Here is a 26,389-nt window from a genome sequence, read left to right as displayed (position 1 = left end):
GAGTTTCAGGGGCTCAACTGTGACCGGAAGCTCAGGTCTGGGCCTGGGTCTGCCCCTTCCCGTCACCACCCATTCCTCCCGCGACATCCTGCCCCTGCTGTCTTTGAGGCTGCAGCTTGTCTGGGGTCACCCTGCGTCCTGAACCCAGGAGGAACCCTTGGTATGGCTGACTGGTGACAGGAAGCCTGAGCAGGGATGAAAGGGGGTCAGGATTAGCCTGTCTGGTTGGGATAAGCAGCAGAGGAGCGGGTGGACCACACTTCTAAGGTGTCTGCACAGGCCTGTTTTAGGGCTGGGGCAGGGGAGGAAGGTCTTTTCCTGGCCCACCGCCCCTCCCAAAACAGCAATCACACCCAGAGAGAGACGGTACCCAGAGTCGGCAGCTGGGGACAACTGGGGCTGCTCAGTGGCAGAAAACTTTGTCCTGCCTTTTCTTCTCAAGCTCAAAACAGGCACATGGAGTCATGAATTGATATGCTAGAAGGGGGCATCCCTTACCAGTAGGGAAGTGGATTTATTGCTTTATAAAAAGGAGTCTGATAAAACTGAAAACAAATAACCTAAAAATCCACCCACCCCTCTCAGAACTCCCAGGAAGCCTCAGACACATTTCTGAGTGCAGTCAAGGTGGGTGGGTTGGTAAGCCAGGCCCGCCTGGCAGAGGAAAGGTGGCCTCGCCCAAGTAAACAGCTCCAGGGCCCTTAGGAGTCTGCCAGCAGGGGGCGCTGTGGCCCCACAGCTGGGACAAGCTCGGCCCTGAACAGGGCTGGCTCCCAGGCGCTGGGCTTGCTGCCGGCCTGGCCAGCTGGGGGCAGCTCTGGGAGGATAAGCGCAGTCACCCAGAGCCCACACCCTGCCACCACCCCCACACACATTTCTCATACCCAGCACATGCACACACAGCCCACACATCCACACCCCCTCGGCCTCTCACAAATTCACCTCCCCACCCAGGCCTGGACCTCCAGGACTGTCAGCCGCAGCCTCACTTCCACCCCCCACAAAAACAGCTCTGTATGTGTGTGTGTGTGTGTGTGTGTGTGTGATATGCCCTGTTGGTGCCCCCTTAATTCCCTTCAGGTCACAGCCTGGACAGAGGGTGGCAGTGGAGACATGCCCCCACTCAAGTCCTGAGGGAAGAGGGAAAGGGCCGCTGCCCGGCCTTGTCCATGGTTCCCACGTGACCATCCAGCCCTCCAGACCCTTCCCAGGCTAAGCTGGAGGGGGGAGGACGGGGGGGCGGGGGGGCGCTTCCCCACAGGCCTTGAACAGGAGGACAGGCCATGGACAGGCCACAAAGGAGTTAGCACCAACAACAGGAAGCGGGTCCTTCCTTCCTCAGGCAGCTCTGACTGGCCGGGGGAGGAGGTGAGGGGCCAGGCTGGGGGTGGGGGGTGTGCAGACAGTGCAAGCCTTTGTCCTCAGGCAGGCGTGGTCGGTGGACATGCAGCTGAGGGGCAGGAGGCGGGCAGTGGATGGCAGACCCCTCTGCTTTGGCTAGAGGCAGAATCCAGACACACTTCAGGGGAGAGGGTCTGCTAGCCCGGGGGGTCCTCCTGGCTCCTCCTACAGGCACCACAGAGCCCCGAGGCTCAAGGGCCCCTCGAGGGTGGCGGAGTGAAGTCCAGAGCCTCCCTGCCTCCAGCAGGAGGAGAAGCGTCTGTCCGGGCCCTCTCCCATCCGTCTGTCCACTGCAGAGCTCCGAGGCAGGACCGGAGCCCTGGGAGGGAGCGTGGACTCCAACACAGTGAAGGACAGGATCCTGGGGTTGGGGGTGGGCGGGAGTGCGTGGAGGTCCTCTGGGGTGGGGACGAGGACACCGCGAGTCACTGAAGCGAGAGGGCAGGAGGCCGCGATTCCGAGAAGGCAGGCGCTACACAAAAGCCTCCTGGTTGGACGAGCCGTTGAGCTTGAGGAAAAGCTTGTCGTCCTCTCTCTTCCGCTCTAGCTGCCTCTCCAGCTGGCGCCGGTAGCAGATGAGGTAGAGGGGGAGGCAGAAGCCCAGCATGCTCACGACCAGCAGGCCCACGTTCACCTGGGGGGCAGGGACGAGAGTGGCCGTCACGAGGGGCAGGGACCACAGCACGTGCGGGCTGCAGTCCTTGTGCAGCCAGACCCTTCCTCGCTCTCAAGGTTGGGATTGAGGCGAAGGTCACAGGAAAAACAAAGGAGGAGTTTCAGGAGGTCCGAGGGCCTGTCATCCCACATTCTGGCATCAGGATTCCCCAGTAGTCCATGGGCCACACCAACGTGCTGATCTGAAGGCCCAGGGGTGTGGTGGGATTGGGACAAGCTCACAGAACCCGGTTATGAATCCCAGCCTCTGGCAGGAGTGGCAGGGACAGCAACTCGGTTCCATTTACCCCAAAATCAGGTCCAGAGGTTGAGACTCTGAGCTTCCAGTGCAGGAAGTGTGGGTTTGATCCTTGGTTGGGGAACTAAGATCCCATATACCACACAGCATAGCCAAAATAAATTTTTTTTAAGAAACAGATAGAAAGGATACTCTTCCCCTCTTGCTCCCCAGCCTATTCACAAGGGATCCCTGAACTGACCCTAACCAAAGTTCCAAACTGCCTATGCTGGGGTTCTGGAACACGCTGTGATGCCTCCCGGCTCCCAGTCAGCAGAGTAGAGTGGATGTCCATAACCCAGGGCCCCCCCAAGCCTTCTTACCCACAGAGGGTCTCCCTGGAGGGGACCCATCATAGCCAGAAACAGGGGCTGCTGCAGGAGAGCGAAGAGGGCACTGATCAGGGACTGCAGGCCCGTGAGGCTGCCAAACTGTGTGGAGGGGTACCTGCCAGGACAGGAGAGAGCTTGTCACCGCAGGGCCCACTGTCCGGCTTCCCAGATGCTCCTCGGCCTCAGCCTGGCCCCACTTGCCGGTGTCCCCAGGCTGCAACTTGCGGTATCAAAGGAGATGTGGAACAGCTTCAGAGGACAGTCAGGTGTCCATCTTTGGACTGCTTCGTGATGAGCAGTTCCACGCAGAGAATTTCCCTTTTGGACCAGCATGAAGGCCCTGGGGCCCACGGGTGTCTGGCCGAGCCGAGTGGACAACATGATTCCGGCAGGAGTCTGTGGCTCGGGAACTAGGCCCAGGGAGCAGGTGGGAGGCTGGGCCGGGCTTGGCTGCACCTTCATCCAGAGGAGTGTTGTATAATCACGGAAACATAGCATCACAGCCCTCAGCCGACTCCCTCAGACTCTACCAAGGTGGCCTCAACTTCCTCTAGACCTTGGGGCGGGGAGGGTGGCATGGGGTGGAGCATGCAGACCTGGGATGACCCCCATGGGATGCTCTTGGGAGCAGGGAGAGAGTTCTGGCATAATCTCAGGACATTAGGCATCGTGGCTTAGCAAGGAATGGCTGCAGGAATGAGCCTGTCTTTGGTCAGAGAGAGACAGCGGATGGTGTTTGGGTTCTGGTGTTTGAGCCAAGCCCCAGCCTGAGGAAGACGAACAACTACGGTTCCTTAGGTGTGTGTGGCCTCTTGGAAAAGGAGGCAGGTTTCACTTCAGCCAAGGGCTGAGAAAACTGTGGGCAGACCAGCCCTTTGAGGCCCTGTGTGGGCTCTGTCAGGTACATTCAGGGCTCAGTTATTTATGTCGCTGCTGCCACTGAAGGCCATTTGAAGGTCAACATTCAGATGCATGCAGCCAGAACTCACTCCTGCGCTTCCCGTGAGCAGTCAGCAGCAGCCCCAGGACTCAGCTGAGCAGCAGCCCCTGAGGCCGTAACGATACCGAGCTGCACCCTAGCCAGGGGAACTGACTTCATGTTAAATGCCAAGGCTTGTGGGCACCCAACTGTCTGCCCACTGACCTGCTCCCACCGAGTACGGCCTTCTCCTGACACACCCCACAGAAACCCTAATATCTAAGACAAGAGGAGGAACCTCAGGTAGACAAGATGGTCCCCTTCAGGCCCTCAGCCCCACCTGGAACCTCCCTCAGGTCATCCATCCCCTTACCCTCAGCCACCAGGCCACCCGCAGCCCCCAGGACTTACACGGCGGCATATAAGCCCCCGACGGCCGAGTGGATGAATCCTCGCACGATTGTGTGCAGGATGAAGGAGAGGATCTGAGGTGGGGAGAGCAGAGTGTGAGCAGGAGACATGGAGGGTCTCCCTTTGTCCCCCTGCCCCAGAGCTCCCAGGGTCCTGAGTGGTGGGAGCACTGGCACCCTGGAGTTGGCTTGGCCAGCTCGCCATGGCCAACTCCCGAATGCCAAAAATTCTGAGCCAATTGTTCAACACAGTCATTACTAACAACTCCGTTGCATTAAAGGTACAATTTAATGACAATTGACCCTTGGACAATGTGAGGGATTAGCGGTGCTGACCCTCTATGCAGCCACAAATCCACATTAAACTTATAGTCTGGCCTCTGTATCCACAGTTTCATATCCTCCGATTCAATCACCCACTGACTGTGCGGTACATATTTACTATTGAAAACAGTCCAAGCATGAGTGGAACCACACAGTTCAAACTTGTGTTGTTCAAGGATCAACTGTACACTGAAAACAAAGTTCGTGAATACTCAAAGCCCATCACATCTTGAGCACTTTATTCTGTTTTACTATTACCTCTAGTCTTAAGGTTTTTTAAGTCTACTGTAGATATTGGGTTGGTTAGGGTTTTCCCCTGAACATCTTAAGGAAAAACTCTAACAAACTTTTTGGCCAGGTGGCACAGTGGTAAAAGAATCCACCTGCCAATGCAGGAGATGCAAGAGACGCAAGTTCGATCCCTGGATCGGGTAGATCCCCCGGAAGACAAAATGGCAACCCACTCCAGTATTCTTGCCTGGGAGATTCCATGGACAGAAGAGCCTGGAGGGCTATAGTCTATGGGGTCACAAAAGAGTAGGATACGACTTAGCAACCGAGCATGCATAATATATATATGACGGTGTGTTATCGTGTGTCTTTCCAGCTCCACAGTCAGTGACAATGGACAATGTATTGTTTGATACTAGCCATGATGAACGCACTTACACCGTGGAAACTGCCAAACACGACAAACCAAGGTTCCCGCTACCCCACTCCCATCTCAAGTCTGCCATCAAGGGTATGTATGGACACGGCACTAGGTAGGAGGTCACCGATCATCACTCCCGCGTTTTGGGACCCGAGGGCCGTGCCCCGGTCTCCCAGCCTGGTCCTCCAGGCCCTACTGGCAGATGGCTGTCCCCCCTCCTCTCACTCTGCTTTCCTAAGGAAAGGCCACTGCTGGCAGGCTGAGCAGGCCCTTGTTAACGATTCCTGAGAGCCACGAGCTGTCTACTTTGCTGCCGGGACCCTTTGTTTGCTCTCTGCACACAGCCCTGTCATCAGGCGGAGCAGCCAAGCCCTGTTTCCGGGAATGTGGGCGGCGGAGGCAGGGGGACTGCTCTCTGCGGTGCTGTGAGAGGGCTGTGCCCAAAAGCACACACATCCCTTACAGGCTCCCCCTTTGCACCCCAAAGGCCGTGCTGCCTCTTCACAACTTGTCTTTCAGTAAGAACTGGTTAAAACAAAAAGCAGATCGCGGTCCTCACTGGCCACTGCCCCGTGACTGGACAAGGTAGTCAGGGCAAGGGTCTACCAGTCTTGCAGAGAGGGCAATGGGAAGGCACCAGGGATGTGCCAGTACTCCCATCTGGAACCGGCATCAGTCTCTGGGGGTTTATTCCAGCTGCACGCGGAGTTGGCACAAGCACACGCCAATACCCGTGGGTGGTGCGCACCTGGTGTTCCCTGTATTTCTACGTGTGGCCACTTGTAGAAAGGAAGGGACGCCTGCTTTCCTCCTGGACTTGGTCCAAGATACCACCTGGACTCGGGTCACACCCATCTGGGAGCAATTGCCGTCACTTGTATCCCTTCCTTCAAAGTTCAACTTGAGGACTGGAACTAGAACCCTTCTGTGGACCTAAGGGTGGAGCCAGGCAGGTAACGCAATCTACCTTTCTTGAGCTCTCTGCCAAAAGTCAGGTTCCAAAAGCACTGGAAATCTTGTGCAAAGGAATTAAACTTTTTAACCCGGATACCAAGAGCTCATCATCGGAGGCTTTCTCCTGTGGCCATCCTGAACCAGAACAGCAAATGCTCCCATCAATGCCACAGACTGGCCAGACCTCTTAGGATGTCAGATCACAGCTGTCTGAGCAAAGGCAAAACAATTAGCTACACAAATACACCACATGACTCCAGAAATGGTAAGCTGATGGTATTCATGGTGTGTAAGATGCCCCAAGACCAAGAAGAATAATACACTTTCCTAGGGAAGGGTCTACTGTGAAAGGAAATCTCAGTTCCATTTACAGCTTGCTCTTAGAACTGTGGTGCTGGAAAAGATTCTGGACAGTCCCTTGGACTGCAAGGAGATCAAACCAGTCAATCCTAAAGGAAATCAACCCTGAATATTCATTGGAAGGACTGATGCTGAAGCTGAAGCTCCAATACCTTGGCCACCTGATGCCAAGAACCGACTCATTAGAAAAGACCCTGATGCTGAGAAAGATTGAGAGCAGGAGAAGGGGGCGACAGAGGATGAGATGGTTGCATGGTATCACCAACTCAACGGACATGAGTTTAAGCAAACCGGGAGATAATGAAGGACAGGGAAGCCTGGTGTGCTGCAATCCATGGGGTCACAGAGAGTCAGACATGACTTAGCAACTGAACAACTCAGCGTTGCGCACAGAGCCTAGCAGATAGAAGGCCCTTGGTAAACCAGGGTGGGCTGGTTGATTGGTTTGGCTGGTTGGATTAAATGAATGAAAAGTCACTGTTCTCTTTGCTAATGGCTCCCCCATGAGACATCAGGCCCTCTCTCACTCATCATCCCATCCCCCACACCCACCTGGAGAGGCAGGTTGGGAATGAGGCAGGTCACCCCGAAACCCACGAGCAGCAGGTTGGTGAAGGCGAAGGCCCGCGTGGCATTGGTGATCTTCTGGATCTGCCGGTCCCGCTTCTTCTTCTTCTCACCTCTGTGGGGACACAGGGCGTGGAACACAGGAGCTGGGGTGGGGTGGGGGGCATGGGGCCCTGGGGTGGGGTGGGGGGCCCCTGGGGTGGGGGCCCCTGGAGAATAGACTCTCCCAGGAAGTCAGGCCCGGGGAGTCACAGTTTGTGGACAATGCAAGACTTGGACACCACCGCCAAGTGAGTGCTAGCTGGGGACTGTGGGGGCTAGACCATCACGAGGGACACTCCCCACGGCCCTCTGAACTGAGCACAGAGTGTGAACCTTAGTGGAGAGGTTGGACACGAGAAGATGGGCATCAGTACCCTGCATTGGAAGGACTGATGTTGAAGCTGAAACTCCAACACTTTGGCCACCTAATGCAAAGAGCTGACTCATTTGATAAGACCCTGATGCTGGGAAAGATTGAAGGCAGGAGGAGAAGGGGACAACAGAGGATGAGATGGTTGGATGGCATCACCGACTCAATGGACATGAGTTTGGGTAAACTCTGGGAGTTGGTGATGGACAGAGAGGCCTGGTGTGCTGTAGTTCATGGGGTTGCAAAGAGTCGGACATGACTGAGTGACTGAACTGAACTGAACCCTGCACTATTTCAATGAAAACTGAGGTCAGATCCCCAATGATGGGGAGGGAGGAGAAGGCACCCAGGTCAGGATGTGGCAAAGCCTCCTTCACTGTTGGTTCCAGCTTCACCCAAATCCTGCAGGGAGCTGATGCTAAGCCAGAGAATAAGCCAAATAAGGGAGCGAGTGGGTTTCCCCTTGCAGGGCAGGAAGGAGTGAAGAAGAAATGAGCATGTGGCAGATGGAACTGGAATGGGCACCAACTGCTTTCCGGCTGTAGGACCTGACCTAGATATCAGAGGATCTCTGTAATTATCTCCCTGTGAATTCACTACTACTGATTCGAGTCTCACCACCCACACAGATGCCCCATGGACAATCGCACGACATCCAAGGGCTCAGAGATATGCAGGGAGGCCCAGGCCCACCACTTTCTCCCTGTGTGACCTCAGGCAAGCCACTCCAACGCCTAGTTTCAGTTCCCTCATCTGTAAAATGGGTATAACTCATCAAGGTGTTGGGAGGCTTCCCTGAGAGACTGTGCATTAAGTGCTTGGCACGGGGCCCGATACAATCAAGAGTAGCTTATTAAGGTGGAGTCAGAGAAGACAGCATTTAACTCATCCTCTGATCTTACAACCCAACCCTTCTATAAAGAAACTCCGGTTCCTCGTTTAATTCTCACAGTCATGAACAAAAATCTATTAACACGTCTTAAGTTTATACCTGTTTACAACTCACACCCAGTGAAGGAGGCCTTGCAGGCAAACAGGACCGCTCTAAGGCTCTCTGCCCTTGTGCTAATTGTGCTGAGGATCTGTGTGTGGTCCTAAAGGCAGGTGTTTGACAGTTACTAGTCTGCTTTCTCTGGAGAAAGCAATGGCACCCCACTCCAGTACTCTTGCCTGGAAAATCTCATGGACGGAGGAGCCTGGTAGGCTGCAGTCCAAGGGGTCGCTGGGAGTCAGACACGACTGAGCGACTTCCTTTCACTTTTCACTTTCATGTATTGGAGAGGGAAATGGCAACTCACTCCAGTGTTGTTGCCTGGAGAATCCCAGGGACGGGGGAGCCTGGTGGGCTGCCGTCTATGCGGTCGCACAGAGTTAGACATGACTGAAGCGACGCAGCAGCAGTCTGCTTTCTCTCCTCTCCTCTAGCTTGGCGCTTCCCAAACTTTTATATACAAAAGACTGTTCCAGATAGAAGCGACAGACCAGTATGTGTGCTGAGCGGAGCGAGGGCCAAGAGGGGCTTTGAGCATGGCCCCTTCTTGCCTCTCCTGCTGACTTTACACCTGCCCCACCCACCCCGGAGCCGCCTAACACCCGCCTGCTCCCTCTGGGGAAGCGAGGCACGGGTTCAGCCTACGCACTGGTGGGCGTCTTTCTCCTCGGGCTCCTCGGAGGCATCCTCACACTCCTTCAGCCTCCAATCCATGATGTAGCCAATGACGGGGGCGGTGAGCAGGCAGAGCAGCTGGAGCACCCCGAAGATGGAGGTATAGAGACTCACTGAGGAGACAGAGGGGCCGGGTCACGGAGCGGGGTTGGGGGGCTACCCGCTGAGGCCTGGGGAGGGGCTGGGCAGACTCTGTGATGCCACAAGCCCTTCTGGGTTTTTTTTTCCCTCAGAACCCCCCCCACCCCACCCAACCCGTGTCACCGTGAGTCATGATGGGAGACAACCTCTGAAATCAAAGTCTGAGCAAGGGGCAGGACACCCTACTCTTTCCTCCGAATCCCTCGCCTATTTCCAAGAAACAGCTACCAAAGTCCAGTACGTCACAGTGACCTTCCCCAGAGCTCCAGGAGGTCTCTGTGACTCTGGGAACCACAAGATGACCGAGGCCCAGGACGGAGCAAGGTTTAGTGTGTCAACAGCCTCGTGTGTCAGTGTCCTGCCCCTCGAAACACACCGAGAAGGCCCCACTCACAGGGGCCCCGACGTAAGGGCTCCGGCCTTCAGAGAGCCTTAAAGTCATGATGAGATTTCTCAAACAGAAGCTGAAGGCTGGCTGCGCCCCCCCCCCCGCCCCCCCCTTCAGTTCTGGCTGAGGGGGACGTGCGGAGTGCAGGGGGCCGTCTGGAGTTCAAGGACAGGTGCTTCTCAGTCGGGCAGGCTCTGGCCAGGAGCGGACGTCCCGTGTTCCCTGATGACCCCCTCCCCGCCCAGACCCCACGGGCTTACCAGTAGCCATCACTGCACCGAGAAAGCAAAAGTGACAAAGCAGAGAGGAGTGGGGTTAGCAGCAGAAATGTCAAAGGCTGTTACAGAGAGAGGGCTGTGGGGGTGGTGCGCTCTGGGCCCAGCACCCACATCACTTCCCACGGAGCCCTGACTCTCAGAGTGCCCCGCACGGGTATCTGATGATGGTTTCCTGCCTGCTGGGGCCTCGGTCATGTGCGGCTGGGGCCTCATCACAGACGGGCTGTGAATCAGGCCTGTGGCACTTGTGGGGGGACCACGATGGGGAAGTGGCCAAGAATCCACCCCACACCCAGCCTGAGTGTCTGACCAGCCAGTGCTGCCAGCCCCCTGATCCTGACATCCAGATGTCCATGTGTGCGTGTGTGTGTATGTGTGCGTGTGTGAGCTCTCAGGCACAAGTGCTCAGAGGAGCAGGATGGGGAAAACCAATGCACTGTCAGCTGTGGACCGAATTTCCTGGCCCAACTTCCTCTACTTCTTAAAACTGACTTCTGAAAGAGGGAAACAGAAGCGGGGAAAAAAAATGCCTCTTGGGCAGCAAAAGATTTCTCAGAGAAAGTAAAAGAGAAGGCCAATGACTCAGCAGCAGCAGGGAGATTTGCCTTCCAAGGGCCAGTAAGGGCCTTTTCTCTATACTCATCAGGGACTCTGCCTGTCTGGGCCTCAGGGTATGTAATAAAGGGCCTTTAGACAGGCTAGATCAGCTCTCCCCAAAGTACGGTGGACAGATTTTAATGAATGTTACGTAATAAAAGGGTTCCTGCGGTTGAAATTTAGGGGAATATCATTGAATGAAATGAAGCTAAACAGGTTATTTTTTTCTCCCCATCTTCGTGTTTGCTGTGAATTTCTGCAAGGGCACATAATGGGGTTTTTCCATGTTGCTTCACGTCCGAACACCCATTTTCAGAATAGAACCTGCATTGTGTGTGTCCATTAGTCTCCTTCCCCTTTTCTTATAGCTGAGTTTCTTATCCTCTTAAAAAACATACAGACTGCCCTGGTGGTTCAGCGGTAATGAATCCGTCTGCCAACGCAGGGCAAAAGGGTTTGAACCCTGGCCAGGGAAGATTCCACATGCCACAGGGCAATGAAGCCCATGTGCCACAACCATGGAGTCTGCACTCTAGAGGCCATGCTCCACAGCAAGAGAAACCACCACAGTGAGAAGCTCCTGCACTGCAGGGAAGAGGAGCCGCCGCTGGCCGCAACCAGAGAAAAATCCTCACACAGCAACGGAGACCTAGTGCGGCCAAAAATAAATTTAAAAAGAAAAACAACAACAACAACTAAAACCCTTACATTGCCTGGCATATCTTCCCGTGGAGAAAAACAATTAAGCCAACTCCAAAAGTTGCACACCAATGAGACTGCCAATAAAAAGGATTTACCCAATGTGTTTGTCCTGATTTCGGATGACTAAAGCTGACTCAGCTCAGGCCCTGAGGAAGTACGGACTTTCTTTGCAGAATCAAAACCTCTAATCAGCTTGTGTGTTCTTTTGGAAAAGTGGGCAGGTGGGTTATCAGTTCTGTTTACCAGAAGTAACAAGCCCGGACAGGATCACATAAGAGGAAGAAGGCTCCACCTGGCCTCACTTCCCAGTTCAGGACATAGCTCCCAGGAGACCCCGTGTTCAGCCACAGCGGCTGGGCCCCCACCCCAGCCTCTCCACGCGCTACCCCTGCGGTTTCCCAGAGGATTCTTGGCGCTGGGTTTGATGGATTGTCTTTCAACAGGCTCTCAGGTGGAGTACAGTGTTCTGTGCAGCGTCTTCTCTTATAAACACACACGTCAACCGCCCCCCTCAGGCAACGAAAAACACACCCCACACCCCAAACACACAGTTATTTCAGTCCTCTCCTCCCTCCTAAACCAGGAAACTCTGGCGGGGACGAGAAAGAACAGTTGGGCCCGGCTGTGATGAAACGGCTCTGACGCACCATCAGGCCCTTGGATTCTGCCATCTCACTGCCCCGCTGACCCAGCCTAGCCCCACACCCTCCGGCTGGCCAGGTGGTGGACTTGACCTCAGGCGGCCAGAAGTGACCACTGCGCGTGGGCAGCGCCCCAGGGCTTGGGAGCCACCTACCTACGGCCTGGTCGCCGCTGACCAGGAACTGGAGGATGTTGTTCATGGCGCCCATGTAGAAGATGAGGCGCAGCTGTGTGACGCACATGGTGACCAGGCTGAGCAGCAGGATGGGGCTGAACACGCTGTGCATGAACGAGGGGGCCGCTGCAGGGAGAACCGGGGGCTCAGGGAGGACCAGGCGGCCCACGGCCCACCTACCATCCAGGGCACGTGTGAGCCCGGGAGGCCCCCGTCACCACACACCAGATGAGGCAGACAGCTGGGTGCAGCAGTGGGGTCAGCCAGCTGTACAAAACAAGCTGGGTGAACCTCACCCTCTCTGAGCTTAGTCTATAAGGCAGGGTGGGTGATGCTGCCTGCCCTTGAGGGATGACGTGGGGAGGAAGGGAGGCGGTACCCACAGAGCCCTCAGGGGGTGCTGGACCCCATGGGGGTCCCCATCTGGACTGGATGCCCCCTCCTTGTCACTCGGCTGTTGATGGCTCAGGGCAGGCTTGGGAGGTGAGGGGCCACGTGCGGGTGGGCACCTGTGGCATCAGGCTGGCACTTGACCTCCAGGTCGACGGTGGACAGGCACAGCTTGTGGCCCTCCTGCAGGGCCGCCTGCTCCTTGGCGCTCCGCATGGAGCTGCCCACGCTGAGGCGGCGCCCCACTGTGGTCACCTGCTTGTAGAACTGCTTCCCTGTGATCTTGTGGTCGAAGCCCAGCCAGCTGAACTTGATCTTCACCCTGGAGGCCACGGGAGAGTGTCTGTCATGCTGCCCACGCCCCTGGCCGGTGTTGGAGTGGGGGCAGACTGCAGGTCCACTTACGTGTAGTCCATGTCCTCTGGCCCCGGGAAGGGCTCCAGGGGCCAATTAAAGAAGCAGTTGAGGAAAACCAGCCCGGAGCAGCCAGCCCAGACCACAAGGATAACAATGAAGGAGGCACCAAAGTCATAGATGACCTGAGAGGCACAAGGGGACAGGGGTCGGAGTCAGGGTGTGGCAGAGTTAGCAGAGAAAAGCCGGAGTGGGCAGGGGGCACCCGGCAGTCCTGGTCTGCCTGTGCTGAGCTTTGAGGTGGGGACATGGCCCCTCAGGCTGGATGTTTGGTCACCAGGCACCTGCATTTCAATCATCTCTGCTCGTCCTGGACCAAATGCCTACAGTTTGGACCAAACGCCTGCAGCTTGGACCAAACGTCACCTCCTTGGAGAGGTCTCCCCCAGCTGCCCATCACGGCACCGGCTCACAGTGAACAGCCCTGGCTGAGATTTTTTGACTTATGATTCGTTTCCTCATCCATCATTAGTCCAGCTCCCTGAAGATAGGAATCCCTAGACTTGTCCACTGATGTTTCTCTAGCACCTTGAAGTGTATACATGGTAGGTGCCAAAAAAATACTCGCGGAATGAACAGTTGAATGTCTCCCTTTGCTCTTCTGTGAAATGGGTGTGGCACTGGCATGTACCTTCTTGGCGTTGAGGTGCGGTTCAGCGGGTATGACCCCAGTAGAGGGCCCAGTACAGGGCCTGGTTGGTGGGAAGCCTGCCAGACTGTTATTGCCAATTTTGCCATTTATTTCCAGCCCAAGGGTCCCCAGGGCGGTGGCAGACAGCTGCCCAGCTCCCCAGGGAGGGGACCAGCAGTCGGACACTGAGACAAGGAGGAGGAGGAACCTGAGGGCTCCTCCGCACTCCAGGAACTTGAGGATTCCTAACATCCAGGGACGGTGGCCCTAGCTTCTCCGGACAGCTCGATGCCTGGGTGGCCGGCCCATGTCTATGACTCCTCCTCCTGCTCTGCGGCCTCTTCCCCTTGGACCTCAGGAAAGGGGATTTATTGAAGCTGGGGCCACCGCAGAGAAAAGCTGGTTCTGAAGAACTTTCAGGAACAACAGGATTTAGAGCAGGAACCAAGACTGATGAGCAGTGAGGTGCTTGCTTCATCCTGACCCCGTGTGACTTCCACGGGCTCAGAATCCTGCCTGGGAGGGAAACAGCTGAACCAACTTGGCTGTGAGCAGCAGCGCTCTGGCAGTAGGCAGCAACAGCCCAATGACAACAGACCTGGGGGCGGGGTGGGGGGGAGGGAGAGGGGACTGGAGCTGGATTCAGGATGGGGGACACTCTCTCGCCCCCTCTCTTTCCCCCAAGCCCTGAAATGCAAAGGCAGCCTGCAGTCATACCCTGCAGAGATATGCTTGACTTTACCATGCCCACTCTCACGCCTCCACCCCACCCCACCCCACCCCTGGCCCAGCAGGTCTCTTACTCCCAGAGGTGCCCAGGTGCATCCTCCCAGGTGCGGGTGGGGGGAAGGGCAGGCCCCAGTGACTTCCCTCTTCGGGGAGGGCAGAAGGAGTCTCGGGAGAGCCCTCTGCTCAGATACCAGCACACACCCTCACCTTGACTCCTGGGAAGGTGACCGCTGAGGAGGCATAGGATCCAATCATCAGGGCAATAAATGTGGACCGAAGGTCACCAAACATGTTGGGCAGCTGAAAGACAAGAAGCAAGGCAAACTTCTGCTGAAAGAGGGACAGACAGGGAGGATGAAGGAGGAAGGGAAGACAGCATGACGGCATCCTCGGGCACCTTGTGTCTTATCTGCTCTCCTCCCTGTGTAATTCACGAGGCATCAGTCCAGGGATAATCACTGCTAATTGCACGTTTTTTCTTCCCGGACTGAGGGTGATAAAGGAAGAAGGGGAGAGTAATGCAGAATTCAGACTCTGCACGTGCAGACAGGACTTCCTGGCTGGCAAGAGACCCTCCTCTCTGCTCTGGCACAGGCTAGGGCCTTCGGTCTCTGCAGGGTTACAAGGAGATGCCAGTGAGTAAGGCAACCCTCAAAGGGAACAAGTCTGTTAAAAATAAGAATCTATCTGAGGATGCAAGCCTAATTTTATAAATAAAAATATCAGTATTCCAGAACGACCAGATGTCAGCAAAAGCTGCTTTTGATTTTGAGAAGAGTAGGTCTCTGGAAGGTGCCAATCAGAATTTTACAGTCTCTGGGATAGATGAGGAGGCTGGCCTGGGAGTCCTGCTTCTCATTTTCTAGGTTCAAGGAGGGCTTTCTCTTCCCACCTGGAAAGATCAATGGCAAGAAAAGCTCAGGCTTTCTTCCCCATGAGGCCACTCTTCCCATCTCACAGGAGCTTGTTTTGGGCCCATTCGACATGACTGCGAAGCTAAAACCCTCAGTGGATTCCATACAAATTCAGGCATGGTGAACTATTACAACGAGGTCATGGATTCAGACTGGCATGGGGTGAAGCGCATCCTCCCCTAACTGCAGCCGTCCATGCGCTCGCTAACCTCAGGAGAGCTCACACCACTTGGTCTGAAGGTTCTCCATCCACACCCACACAGGCCCTGGCACTGAGACTCGCTCTCTGGATCTGCAAACCTGTTTTATTGAACTCAGGCTGTTTATATGGACCTAAGCTACGTGCCCCTCTGCCAAGATGTCTGGAATCGTTTTGGGGTTTTATCAAACATGGACCACGTGATGGCTGCCTGCAAGTTAATCTGTTTGCTGAACACAAGCAGTGTGAATGTATTTACCTACCTGCCCCTCATCATTTCTGCCTGTTTTGACCACAGTTAAAAATGAAAAAGGGACATCATCCAAGTGAAAAATGTTTGCGCTTCAAAGGACACCATCAAGAAAATGAAAATATGATGAGACAAAGAGAGAAAATTTTTATGAATCATGTATTGGATAGGGCACTCCTATCTGCAATATATAAATAACTCTGACAACTCAGTAATAATAAAAAAAAAATCATTTTTAAAGTGGGCAAACAGACATTTCTGAATAGATGTTTCTCCAAAGAAGATATACAAATAGCCAATAACCGTTATGAAAAGATACTCAGTATCATTAGTCATAGGGAAATGCAAATCAAACCACAATGAGATGCTGCTTCATACCCCCTGTGCATGCTAAGTGGCTATAATAATAATTTTTTAAAAAAGAAAATAGAACACAACAAATGCTGGTGCTGATATAGAGTAATTGGAACCCTCCTACCCTACTGGTGAGAATGTAAAATGGCGCAGTCACTTTGCAAAACAGTCTGGAAGCGCCTCATTTAAACACAAAGCTACCATGTGACCCAGACATTTCACTCCTAGGTATATACACAAGACGAACACAAACATATGTTCACACAAAAACATGTAGGTACATGAGTGTTTATAGCAGCATTCTTTATAATATACAAAAAGTGGGAACAACCTTCACGCCCATCAATGGATGACTAGATAAGCAAACTGTGGGATATGCACACAATGGAATATTACACAGCCACAGAAAGGAATGAAGAGCTGATACATGTTACAACACAAGTCAACTCTGCAAAATTATGCTGAGTGAAAGACACCAGTCACAGAAGACCACATAACTGTATGATTCCATTCATGTGAAATGTCCAGAACAGGCAAATCCCTAGAGACAGACTAGATGAGGGGTTGTCTAGGGCTGGGGTAGAAGAAGCTGGGAGAGACAGGGAGGAAATGCTAACGGTCCAGAATTGTGATTGGGGTAATATGATTAATTCTGGTGATGAGGTGTGTAACTCTATAAATATACTAAAATCCATTGAATTATATAGTTTAGGTGAATTGTATGGTACATGGATTATGTCTCAGTGTCATTGTTAAAGAAAAAAAAAATATGAATAAGAGACTTGAGATGTTTTGGGATCCCAGGATTTAAAAGCAACATAAATAAAGCCATAGTGTGCGGCCAACAAAGCCATCTTGTGACATGAGGCCAGGGTGCCTCAACAGCTTCGCCACACACACAGAGTTCTTCTTCCAGCCCCCTATGCGCACTCAGGCTTCTCAGAGAGGGTCGGAGGGAGACAAGGAGCATGTGGAAACTTCCCCAGCAGGAGACAGAGGAAAGGTAACATGCTCATGGCCACCCAAGCACTCCTAGGTGAGCATGAAAGGCACCCAATTTCACTCTGCACACATGCCTCCCAGGTATGCTGCGGTTCAGAGGACACCCCTCAGATCCTGGGCTCACGTATTTGGGCTGTGCCTCACTGGCTATTCCACCAAGGCAGCTTCAGGTATCTCCAGGCCCATATCTGCCCCAGGGAGAATCCAAAGATTAGCTTTGCTTGTATGGAAGAGGGAAACTGTTCCAGCCTGGAAGGCATGTGAAGAAAGAAGGGATCAAAGATGGCTTAGAGGGATTTCCCTGTCAGTCCAGTGGTTAAGACTCTGTGCTTTCAATGCAGGGGGCATGGGTTTGATCCCTGATAGGGGAATTAAGATCCCACATGCAGGGCAGTACGGCCAAAGAAACAAAGCACAAAACAACAGCAGCAACACAAAAGAGGGCTTAGAACCCAATCAGAAAAGCAGATGGAGGACAAAAGCCACTCAGCACAGTCAAGCCAGGAAACGCTTCTGCCATGGTCGTCACCTTTGGGTGCAGAGTGTTCCCAACTTTTTGACAGGGCAAGGGGATACTTCTGAAAAGCAGACAGCTTGCTTACCAGCCCTTTTTCTTCTACCCTAACCCAAGCTAGAGGCCAACAAAACCACAGAGCTTGGGGCTAGTGGGCAACTCTGACCTCATTTCCTGGAGTCTGCTCCCCAGACTGCGTCTGGGACAGGCAAGAATAGGAAGCTGGGAGAGGGTTCTGACTTTCCATCTGACCCTGGATGAGATCCTCGCCCTCATGTCTGGACAAGGCCAGTAGCCTCCCAGCTGCCCTCCTGGCTTCTCTGCCTCTCCCTGCCTGGAACATTCTTTACAACACCCTGAAAATCCTCCCCCTCCTTAATATGTTCTTTTGGTAAGCATGTGGTATACATTCCTAGGGTATACAGAGCCTCAGGGCAAACCACACTATACAGCCTCCTCAGGAATGTGTACATCTCACACTTTACCTTACAGTTATTTTTTGCTGGTCAGGAAAGCAACGCATATTCATTGTAAAATATCTAGAACAAAATACACATAAAAAATGAAATAAAAATTCCCCTTGGGGAAAAAAGAATTCCCCCGATATAGCCACATTATCATTTTGATGTAATTGCCTTCAATTATTTTCCTATAAATATCTATAAGTTTTAACCAAACTGGAATCAGATACTACATATTATTTTAAAAACTTTTTCTTTTTTTATTTGTATATTATAAATACTTCCTAATTTATTCCTGTATTCATCTTCAACATAATTTGTAACACCTGTCTGGTATTTCCTTTTCTGAATGGTCTATAATTTATGCAACCATTTCTCTGATGTGCTCAGATCCTTTTCAATTTTTATCATAAATAACATTTTTTAATGGACATGCTTGAAGATAAACACATACGCAAATAGCTATTATTTCCTTAAGGTAAAAATTCCCCAAAGTAGAATCGTTTGGCAAAAGGGAATCCACGTTTTTAAGTTTTTTTGTGATACTCTGCAACAAACTACCTTCCAAAAAACGTACACCAATTGGAATTGAAAAAACTTACATTTACTGATTGCTAATGACTTTGAACATTTTTTTCTACAGTTTTTAAAATCAGTCAATTACATTCCTCATTTGTCCTTTCTTCCTAAGAAGATGTTAATTCGTTCATATTAATTTGGTATAGGCTCTTTATACATTAAAGACCTTCCTAGTTTGTTCCTATCATTAGGTATGTTTTCCCAGTTTGTCCTTTTAATGTCTTAGTTGATGGTAGGGTTTTTCTGACCAATCTAAGTGGATTTCCCTGGTGGCTCAGACGGTAAAGCATCTGCCCGCAATGCAGGAGACCTGGGTTCAATTCCTGGGTCAGGAAGATCGCCTGGAGAAGGAAATGGCTAATCCACTCCAGCACTCTTGCCTGGAAAACCCTATGGACGGAGGAGCCTGATAGGCTACAGTCCTTGGGGTTGCAAAGAGTCGGACTGAGCTACTAGCTACTACTAAGTGTTTAAACAGGTAGGCAAAGTATTTCAGCTCTTAGTAGTAGCTCAAAGTATTTCAGCTTTTAGTAGTAGCTCAAAGTATTTCAGCTTTTCGTAGTAGCTAGCAGCTCAGTCGTGTCCGACTCTTTGCGATCCCCTGGAGAAGGCAATGGCAAACCCACTTCAGTATTCTTGCTTGGGAAGTCCCATGAACAGAGAAGCCTGGCAGGCTGCAGTTAACAGGGCTGCAAAAGAATCGGACATGACTTAGAGACTAAACAACATTTGTGTCAGATGAAATTTCTCTGAAAACAGTGTCAAGGATGACCTTGACCAGTGAAAGCTAAAGCATAAACATCCTGGCAGTGGTCAGTGTGTGGTCACAAAACAGCAAACACAGGCGGCGTGAAGTTTACCCTGGGGGCACTAATTATTTTTCAAATGTTAACACTAATTGTGTTTTATCCTTTAAGCCACTTCCTTCCCTTCCTCCCAAAGCTGTCATGCCTGCTAGAGGAAATTTCCCCCATTTGCCCAGGAGCAGCTTGATCAGAGGATTTTTCCTTATTATTAAGTTATAACATATGACAGCATACACGGTTATGTTAATATATTAAATAATATAGTAGCATTGTTATTATAACAGAAACTATTATTATCCTAAAAACCCTCATAACATCCTTACCAAGAAAGTGCCACTCATTACCCTCACTTAATGGTTCCAAGACTTTAGGATTAGAAAAGTCAAGGGGACTTCCCTGGTGGTCCAGCAGTTTAAGAGTCTGCCTGCCAATGCAGCGTACAAGGATTCGATCCCTGATTCAGGAAGATCCCACATGCTGTGGGGCGACTAAGCCTGTGTGTGCCCCAACGACTGAGCCCTGTCCTAGAGACCATGTTCCACAACAAAAGAAGCTACTGCAAGCGTGGGCCCCGCCTGCACACAGCAACGAAGGCCCAGCGCCGCCAAAAATACAAAAGTTCTTTAAAAAAAAAACAGTCAAGGGATCCCTAAGCTGGTAAGGGTCAAAACTAGAAGTCAAAGCAGGTCAAGTTGATGTGCATAACCACTGGGCTACTCTGTCTCCTGGAAAACACACACGCGGCCCCTGAAGGGTCCACACTTGATTTGGAGCATCAAGGCAATTATCCTTACCTCTCATACCTCTCTCTGTTCCTTATAATACCATTCTGTTTGCTCTCCCCATTAGAGATTTCTTACACCCTTTCCAAAGCTCCTTTTAGACCTACCTGCCTCCTCCCTCCCTGACCTCCCCCGGCTGACCTCCCCACAGTCCAGGGCAGCACTGTCAGGCTGCCCTTGGCTGCAGACTCTCCTTTCATCTTGTCTGGGTCTCCTCCCCCACTGGTCTCCACATCCCCCTCCTCCCTCCCTCCTTCTGCCTCTGCCCGACCTCAGCTGCACATAATGGCCACTCAGAAGCCCTGGTGATGGAGTGAATGATGGCTGAGGACTGAGCAGAGTGCCTAGTGCCGGCTGGAGGGCCGGGCGGAGGGGGAAGAACCGTGACTCCTGCCAAGTAGGAAGCTGCAGCCTAGCTGCAAAGACAGATGCGAGGAAAACACTCAGCAGGGCGGTTTCCTGACCCTGGGTTCCCAACTGCTCTCGCAGGTTGGGTGTGGGGGGAAGTGCGAAGGCCCCCTCCCTGGCTCTGGGGGGCTTCCCACCATGGCCACCATTAATGCTGTTGCTGCCCCAGGGTAGGAGGGGGGCTGGAGTGGGCTCAGCCAGGCAGAACCCGTCCTCCAAGCCGGCCGCGGAATGCCATCCCCGCGCTCGAGCTGGTGGTGACTCATTGGCTCAGCCCCTGGGCTGCACTGTAAACAGGCCCCGGCTCTGTGACCTTCCCAGAGGGGAAAACAGCAGCTGCAGACGGCCCCTCCCCTGGAGTGCTGGCCTCGAAGCCAGCTACTGGCCGAGAAGCCTAGGCTCCAGCACAGTGAGGATGGGCGGCCCTCCTCGGAGGACCCTCTTTAAGATGTCTCTCTTCCCAGGAGCCCCCAAGACAGGCCTGGGGCTTGCTGGCAGGCAGGGACATAAGAGCCACCTGGCACCCGCTTTCCAAATCAGTGATCTCCGGAGCCCACCAGCTAGGGGGGGCTCACCCTGGCTCTTGGGGAGATGCCACGGGCCATCCAGAGTGGGGGTGGGGGACTGGCATTTGGGCCCTCAGGCCCTTTTCAAAGGTGACCCTTGTCCTCAAGTGGCTGCTGTACACACCCAAGAGCCCCGTGCAACCTGAACAGGCCAGGATCCAGGTACCAGTCTGGACAAGTGGACTCAGCATAGCTGGGCTCTTTTCTACCCTTCACGACCGGCAGCTCCAAGCACACGCTGCCAGGTAAATGTCCTTGTGGTCACCTTTCCGCTTCACTGCTGAAGGGGTGGGGAGGAGGGGCCCCACTTCCCCAGCCACTTAGTTCACTTTCCCAGCCAGGTCCAGCCCTTCCGAGGCTCCCACTACACGTTCAGTCCACCCCTGAATGAGTCACGTGCTGGGGCAACTTCACGGGGTGGAAACCCTCTAATGGGTGGATTTTTCCCAGGCCAATGGTGATGGGCTGACGGCTTTGGGCTCTCAGAGCACACAACAGAAACAGAGGCAGAGCTGGCTGGGGGCAGCAGGCGAGTCCTGCTTACCTGGCACGTGGGGCACATGGGGTGCCGTGGGGACCCTCTCCTAGCCATAGAAACAGGTCACCTGAGCAGGAATGCTAAACTCCACTCACAGCCCTGGAGGGGGCCATCTGTTTCACTGCTATATCTGGAATCCTCTCCCTCCCCTCCTCCCAGGTGTACAAAGATGGGCATTTACTCTGCTCTCTTCAAACTCAGATCTCAACTCCCATGGGATCATTTCTTCCTCAGGCTCCAAGTAAGACTCCCATGAGTCAGACAGGGAAAGCCCACAGAGAAATTTTTTCATTAAGGAGCCTGGCAGCACTTTGCAATCACTTTTCTGGGAGGGTTTCAGCTCAGAACTCCCCGTCCCACCCACGCTGACAGGGGTCAGAGTAATGAAGTGGAAAAGACATGTTCACAATGTTGGTGGCATCCACTCCCATCTCTAAGCAACCCCGGCCCCAGATCGTTGGGTGGTGGCCCCCAGACGCCACCCCAGCTGCCGGCCGCTGTTTTCCTCCAGCCGCTGAAGCGAGTTAAAGACTTGAACAAACGCAAGGCAGTGAGCAAACAGACCTGAGTGTGCTGTCCAGATGCCCAAGAGGAGGCTGAGGCTTGGCACCTTGGGGTGGGCCCTGACCCCCAGTGACCTGCACCCTCCTCCTCTAAGGGTGTCGCATCGCCCAGGACCCTCTGAGGCAGGGACCTGGGAAAGCCAGCCCACCCGGCAGGAGGTCCAGCCTCTGCTCATGGGGGCAGGATCACCCATGGGTACACACACCTCTCTGGCTCTGGAAGGGGGTCTACAGGCTGGTGGGGAAAAGGTATTTTGTGAAGTTAGGGCCCCTTCACTAGCACCAATGGGGATAGCAGTTTGCAGTCCCTGGTCATCCTTATTTATACCACAACCCCTTGGGACTCAGAAAGTCCCCCAATTAAGGTTTCCCTGGCAACACAACCCCCCTCCCCCCAGATTCCTAGGTTGTCACTGAGTCCCAAAGCTGTTGATTTAGGAAGCTCCTAAAGGCGACCCTGAAGACTCCTTTGTCCCCCAGATGAGAGCACGGCTGGGAGACCCAAACAGAAAGTGCCATTGTGCTGCTGGTCTGGCACCTCCAGGAGCCGATCCTGACAGTTCTGCTTTTTAAAAGGTTTGGGCTGTGTCAGGACTAGATTCAGCTCTGCTCAGCAGAAGCCCCCACGGCCCAAGAACATGGCCCAAGAACCGCAGGCTGCCCTCACTGACCTGCTTCTCAGTCCCCTCTCGAGGTCTGATCTAGAAATGCTCCTTATCTGAAGCCTTGCGGGACAGAGGACTGCCCAAGGAGGTCCCTCGGGCCAGGGCACAGAGGAGGAAGCCCATGGCATGAAAAATGCTTGAGGAGGAGGGTCATATAACTAGAGCTGGGGCTGGGGGTGGGGGTGAGCCCCTGCCTTCTGACAGGGAATCATGATTGAGCAGCTTCTTGTGCTTCTAGACCTAAGGCTGTCAGACTTTTTCTGCCAAGGGCCAGAGAAATTCTAGGTTTTGCAACCATGTGGTCTCCACGCAGTGAGATTGTCACTGTCACTCACTCCACTGTCGTCAGCACAAAAGAATCAGATGCGAGCGGTTCTGTGCCCATAAATCTGTGTTCACAGAAACCTGCAGTGGCCTGGATGTGGCCTGGGGGGCAGCAGTCTGCTGACCTCTGCTCTAGACCCAAGAATGGGAGCCTTAGAGGGACAGGCCACCAGGCTATCTTAAAACAGATGCCTGCTAACCAAATGCTCCAGGGGATGATCAGACGGTTTTCTTGTCTGGTCACCGTCTGGCCTGTGCAGCCTTTACCTCCCTGTGGGAGAGCAAGGAGTTAAGAGAAACACTCCTGCTACAGTGCGTTCAGCTTCACACAGACCTACTAGAAGCTGATGAAAGCAACAGACCCTCCCCTAGAAAAAAACGCACCTGCCCGGGCACACACACGCACAATTTGCTTTTGGAGAATTTCAAAGAAATGCCCAGCCCTCCTGAAGCTTCTTCATGGACCTCATAGGGACCTAAAAATCTTAGGGTAAGACCACTGTTCACTCAGATAGAGAACTATTTTGTGTGTGTGTATGAAAGAGGGCTTACAAAACACAATTTAAAAAAAAAAAAAGAGAGAGAGAGAAACAACCCTGTAGAAAAATAGACAAAAGACACAAAGAAGCAATCCCAGAAGAAATACAAGTTATCATCAAAAAGAGGTGGAAAGATGCTCCATCTCACTAACAGTTAAAGAAATTTTAAATTGTAGCATATTATTTTTCACCAGATTGGATTGGCTAATGTTTATAAGAATCTGGACAGGCTGTTGGAAGGGGTGTGGAAGAACGCTTCTCAGATATGCTGGAAGGCCAGCATCTGTGTATACCCTTTTGGGAAGACCATAGTCTACATTAAAATTTAAAACATGCTGATCCTGGGGCCTGGCAATCCTACTTCCAGGAATTTATTTTATAGAAATACATGTACAGGGATGTTCACTTTGGCAGAATCATAAATCAGAAAAATTGGAAACCAACCCAGAAGTCCATTAGCAGGAAACTGGTTAAATAAATCATGGCAATCTATATTAGAGAATCACATGGAACTCTCTAATAATGAGGCCAATCTCTAGAGTTAAAAATAATAAGGTAGATTCCTAAGGACTGGCAGGAAAAGACGTAAGAGATACATTGTCAAGTGAAAAAGGCAAGTTGTAACAGTGTATCTTTTGAAAAGAACTTTAGTATACTTAGATTCCTTTTTTAATACTAAAGAGTTACATTCTAAACTGATGAAGTTAGGCTTATAGGATTTTACAGTTCACATTGTACATTTCTCAAATAGTTGACTTTTTAAAATCAAACCTTTTTGTTTTATAATCATTAAGAAGAGAAGAAAACAAAAAGAATTCTTATGACCCTCCTAGCCACCCTGACAGGATTTGTGGACCACAACTATGATCTCATTTTGAAGACTACCCTAACGGGGATTCATGGTGAGGAGGTTTTTAATCTGTTTTAGGCTTATAACAATAGAGCATCTTTCTGTATTTCAGAGCATATACTCAAGTTCAAGGACCATCTCTTTCTTTTATCCTGAAATTCAGAACTGCCATGACATAGACACAGTGTGGCTCAAATAATGGGGGTGATGCCAGATTTTCATTTTTCATTTTGATGAAAGAGTTGGTCATGTTTACGCTGTCAAAGAACAAACAGAATGGGGCTCCTGCTTCACAGTGGACACAGCTGAACGGAATCGGTGTATTTGACAGTTCTAACATAGTTTGTCGGAGAAGGCAATGGCACCCCACTCCAGTACTCTTGCTTGGAAAATCCCATGGACGGAGGAGCCTGTTAGGCTGCAATCCATGGGGTCGCTAAGAGTTGGACACGACTGAGTGACTTCCCTTTTACTTTTCACTTTCATGCATTGGAGAAGGAAATGGCAGCCCACTCCAGTGTTCTTGCCTGGAGAATCCCAGGGACGGGGGAGCCTGGGGGGCTGCCGTCTATGGGGTCGCACAGAGTCGGACACGACTGAAGTGACTTAGCATAACATACTTTGTACAGCTTCAACATGCGTCTTACCCCGGGAATTTGAGAGGGAGGGAGATACACCCATTTAAAAAAAATCTATCTGGTTGGGACTTCCCTAGTGGTCCAATGGCTAAGACTCCTTGCTCCCAAAGCAGGGGGCCTGGGTTTGATTCCTGGTCAGGGAACTACATCCCATATTCTGCAACAAAGACCTGGTACAGCCAAAGAAATAAATCATCTACCTGATTAAAAAAATAAATAAAAATGCACAAAAGAGTACCAAGTCAGTCTCCTTCACACTACCAGGGCAAGGCAACCAGAGATCCTGGATATTTGAGTCCCCCACTCTGGAGCACACCATGTATACGGTCCTGGGTGGTGCCTCTTTCAGCCTAACACAGACTCTACTGACTGCTCCATTTCCACAGACATAGGCCCTGGTAGCTCACCCTTCCCACCAGGATAAAGTTAATAAATGGAGAAAGCACAGGAAGGCTGAGAAGAGGAATCAGGTCCAACCAGGCCTCTGGCTCACAGCCTGCAGGCCAGGGGTCACAGGAATGTCAGCACCTCTTCAAGTTGCTTAGAAGAAGACCAGCAAGGCTCCAGGGCCCCCTTAAAGCTAAACGAGCGCCCTTCAGCAGCCTGATCCCTGACTCATTAGTGGAAAGAGAAAGCAGAAGCCAATGCACTGCAGATAAACAGGGCTGGGAGGCACTGTGTCATTAAAAACCTTCTTAAGGGGAAACTAAGGCAGGCGAGACGTTCCTGTTGGACAGAGAAATCCCTCGGGAAGCCTCACATTCTCACTTCTTTCCCAATGGCCAGCTATGAAAGGCATACCCGCCTGACCAGGTGAACCTGCAGATAACTCCCTTCTTCCTTTCGGGGAAAGATTCTTTTGGCTTTTTTTGGACTTTCTTTCAACCTGGATCTTCATGCAGTCTCATTCCCTTCCAAAAGAAGCCCATTCTATGGTGTCCTGGGGCTACCAGAAGAGAGTGCTCAGCATCCCAAGAAAGGATCTCCGTCCCTTAGGAGAAGGGCTCCCTGTGCCTTGGCGTTTAGAAAACCAAGCAGGGCTTCGCTGGTGGCTCCAGAGTAAAGAATCTGCCTGCCAATGCAGGAGACACAGGTTCGACCCCTGATCCGGGAAGATTCCCACACGTGGCTGGGGCTGTGTGCCACAACTACTGAGCCTGTGCTCAGAGCCCCGGGGGCTGCAACTAGAGTCCACGCGCCACAATTACTGAAGCCTCTGCAACCTAGAGCCTGTGCTCTGCAGCAAGAGAAACCACTGCAATGAGAAGCCCAAGCACCGTAACTAGAGAGTAGCCCCGGCCCGCCGCAACTAGAGAGAAGTCCGAGTGGCAATGAAGACCCAGCACAGCCAAAAATAAAATAAATAAATAAAAATTATTTTTAAAAAAGAAAGAAAGAAAG

The 26,389-nt window shown here is 52.2% G+C and overlaps 1 protein-coding gene across 8 annotated transcripts in view; it reads right to left on the bottom strand.

The window, feature by feature from the left end:
- Window positions 1-469: 469 nt before the first annotated feature.
- Window positions 470-26,389, bottom strand: part of SLC43A2 (solute carrier family 43 member 2) — a 41,388-nt gene continuing 15,468 nt past the window's right edge. For 6 of the 8 annotated variants that reach the window (XM_044940589.2, XM_025280895.3, XM_044940590.2 and 3 more), the window contains 9 exons: window positions 14,244-14,336; window positions 12,668-12,801; window positions 12,382-12,584; window positions 11,852-11,998; window positions 8,924-9,062; window positions 6,857-6,986; window positions 4,016-4,089; window positions 2,677-2,800; window positions 470-2,035 (listed from right to left, as the gene is read on the bottom strand). In XM_044940589.2, the coding sequence (XP_044796524.1) occupies window positions 1,874-2,035; window positions 2,677-2,800; window positions 4,016-4,089; window positions 6,857-6,986; window positions 8,924-9,062; window positions 11,852-11,998; window positions 12,382-12,584; window positions 12,668-12,801; window positions 14,244-14,336 (1,206 nt within the window). In that variant the 3' untranslated portion in view covers window positions 470-1,873. Of the gene's footprint in view, window positions 2,036-2,676; window positions 2,801-2,882; window positions 3,142-4,015; window positions 4,090-6,856; window positions 6,987-8,923; window positions 9,063-11,851; window positions 11,999-12,381; window positions 12,585-12,667; window positions 12,802-14,243; window positions 14,337-26,389 lie in introns of those variants that run through there. The other 2 variants (XM_044940584.2, XM_044940585.2) reach the window with 2 other exon arrangements.

Source organism: Bubalus bubalis, chromosome 3 (genome assembly GCF_019923935.1).
Source record: "Bubalus bubalis isolate 160015118507 breed Murrah chromosome 3, NDDB_SH_1, whole genome shotgun sequence".
Classification (NCBI taxonomy): Eukaryota; Metazoa; Chordata; class Mammalia; order Artiodactyla; family Bovidae; genus Bubalus; species Bubalus bubalis.
The sequence above is the reverse complement of the archived record's forward strand: the minus strand, read 5'-3'. Positions and strand labels throughout refer to the sequence as shown.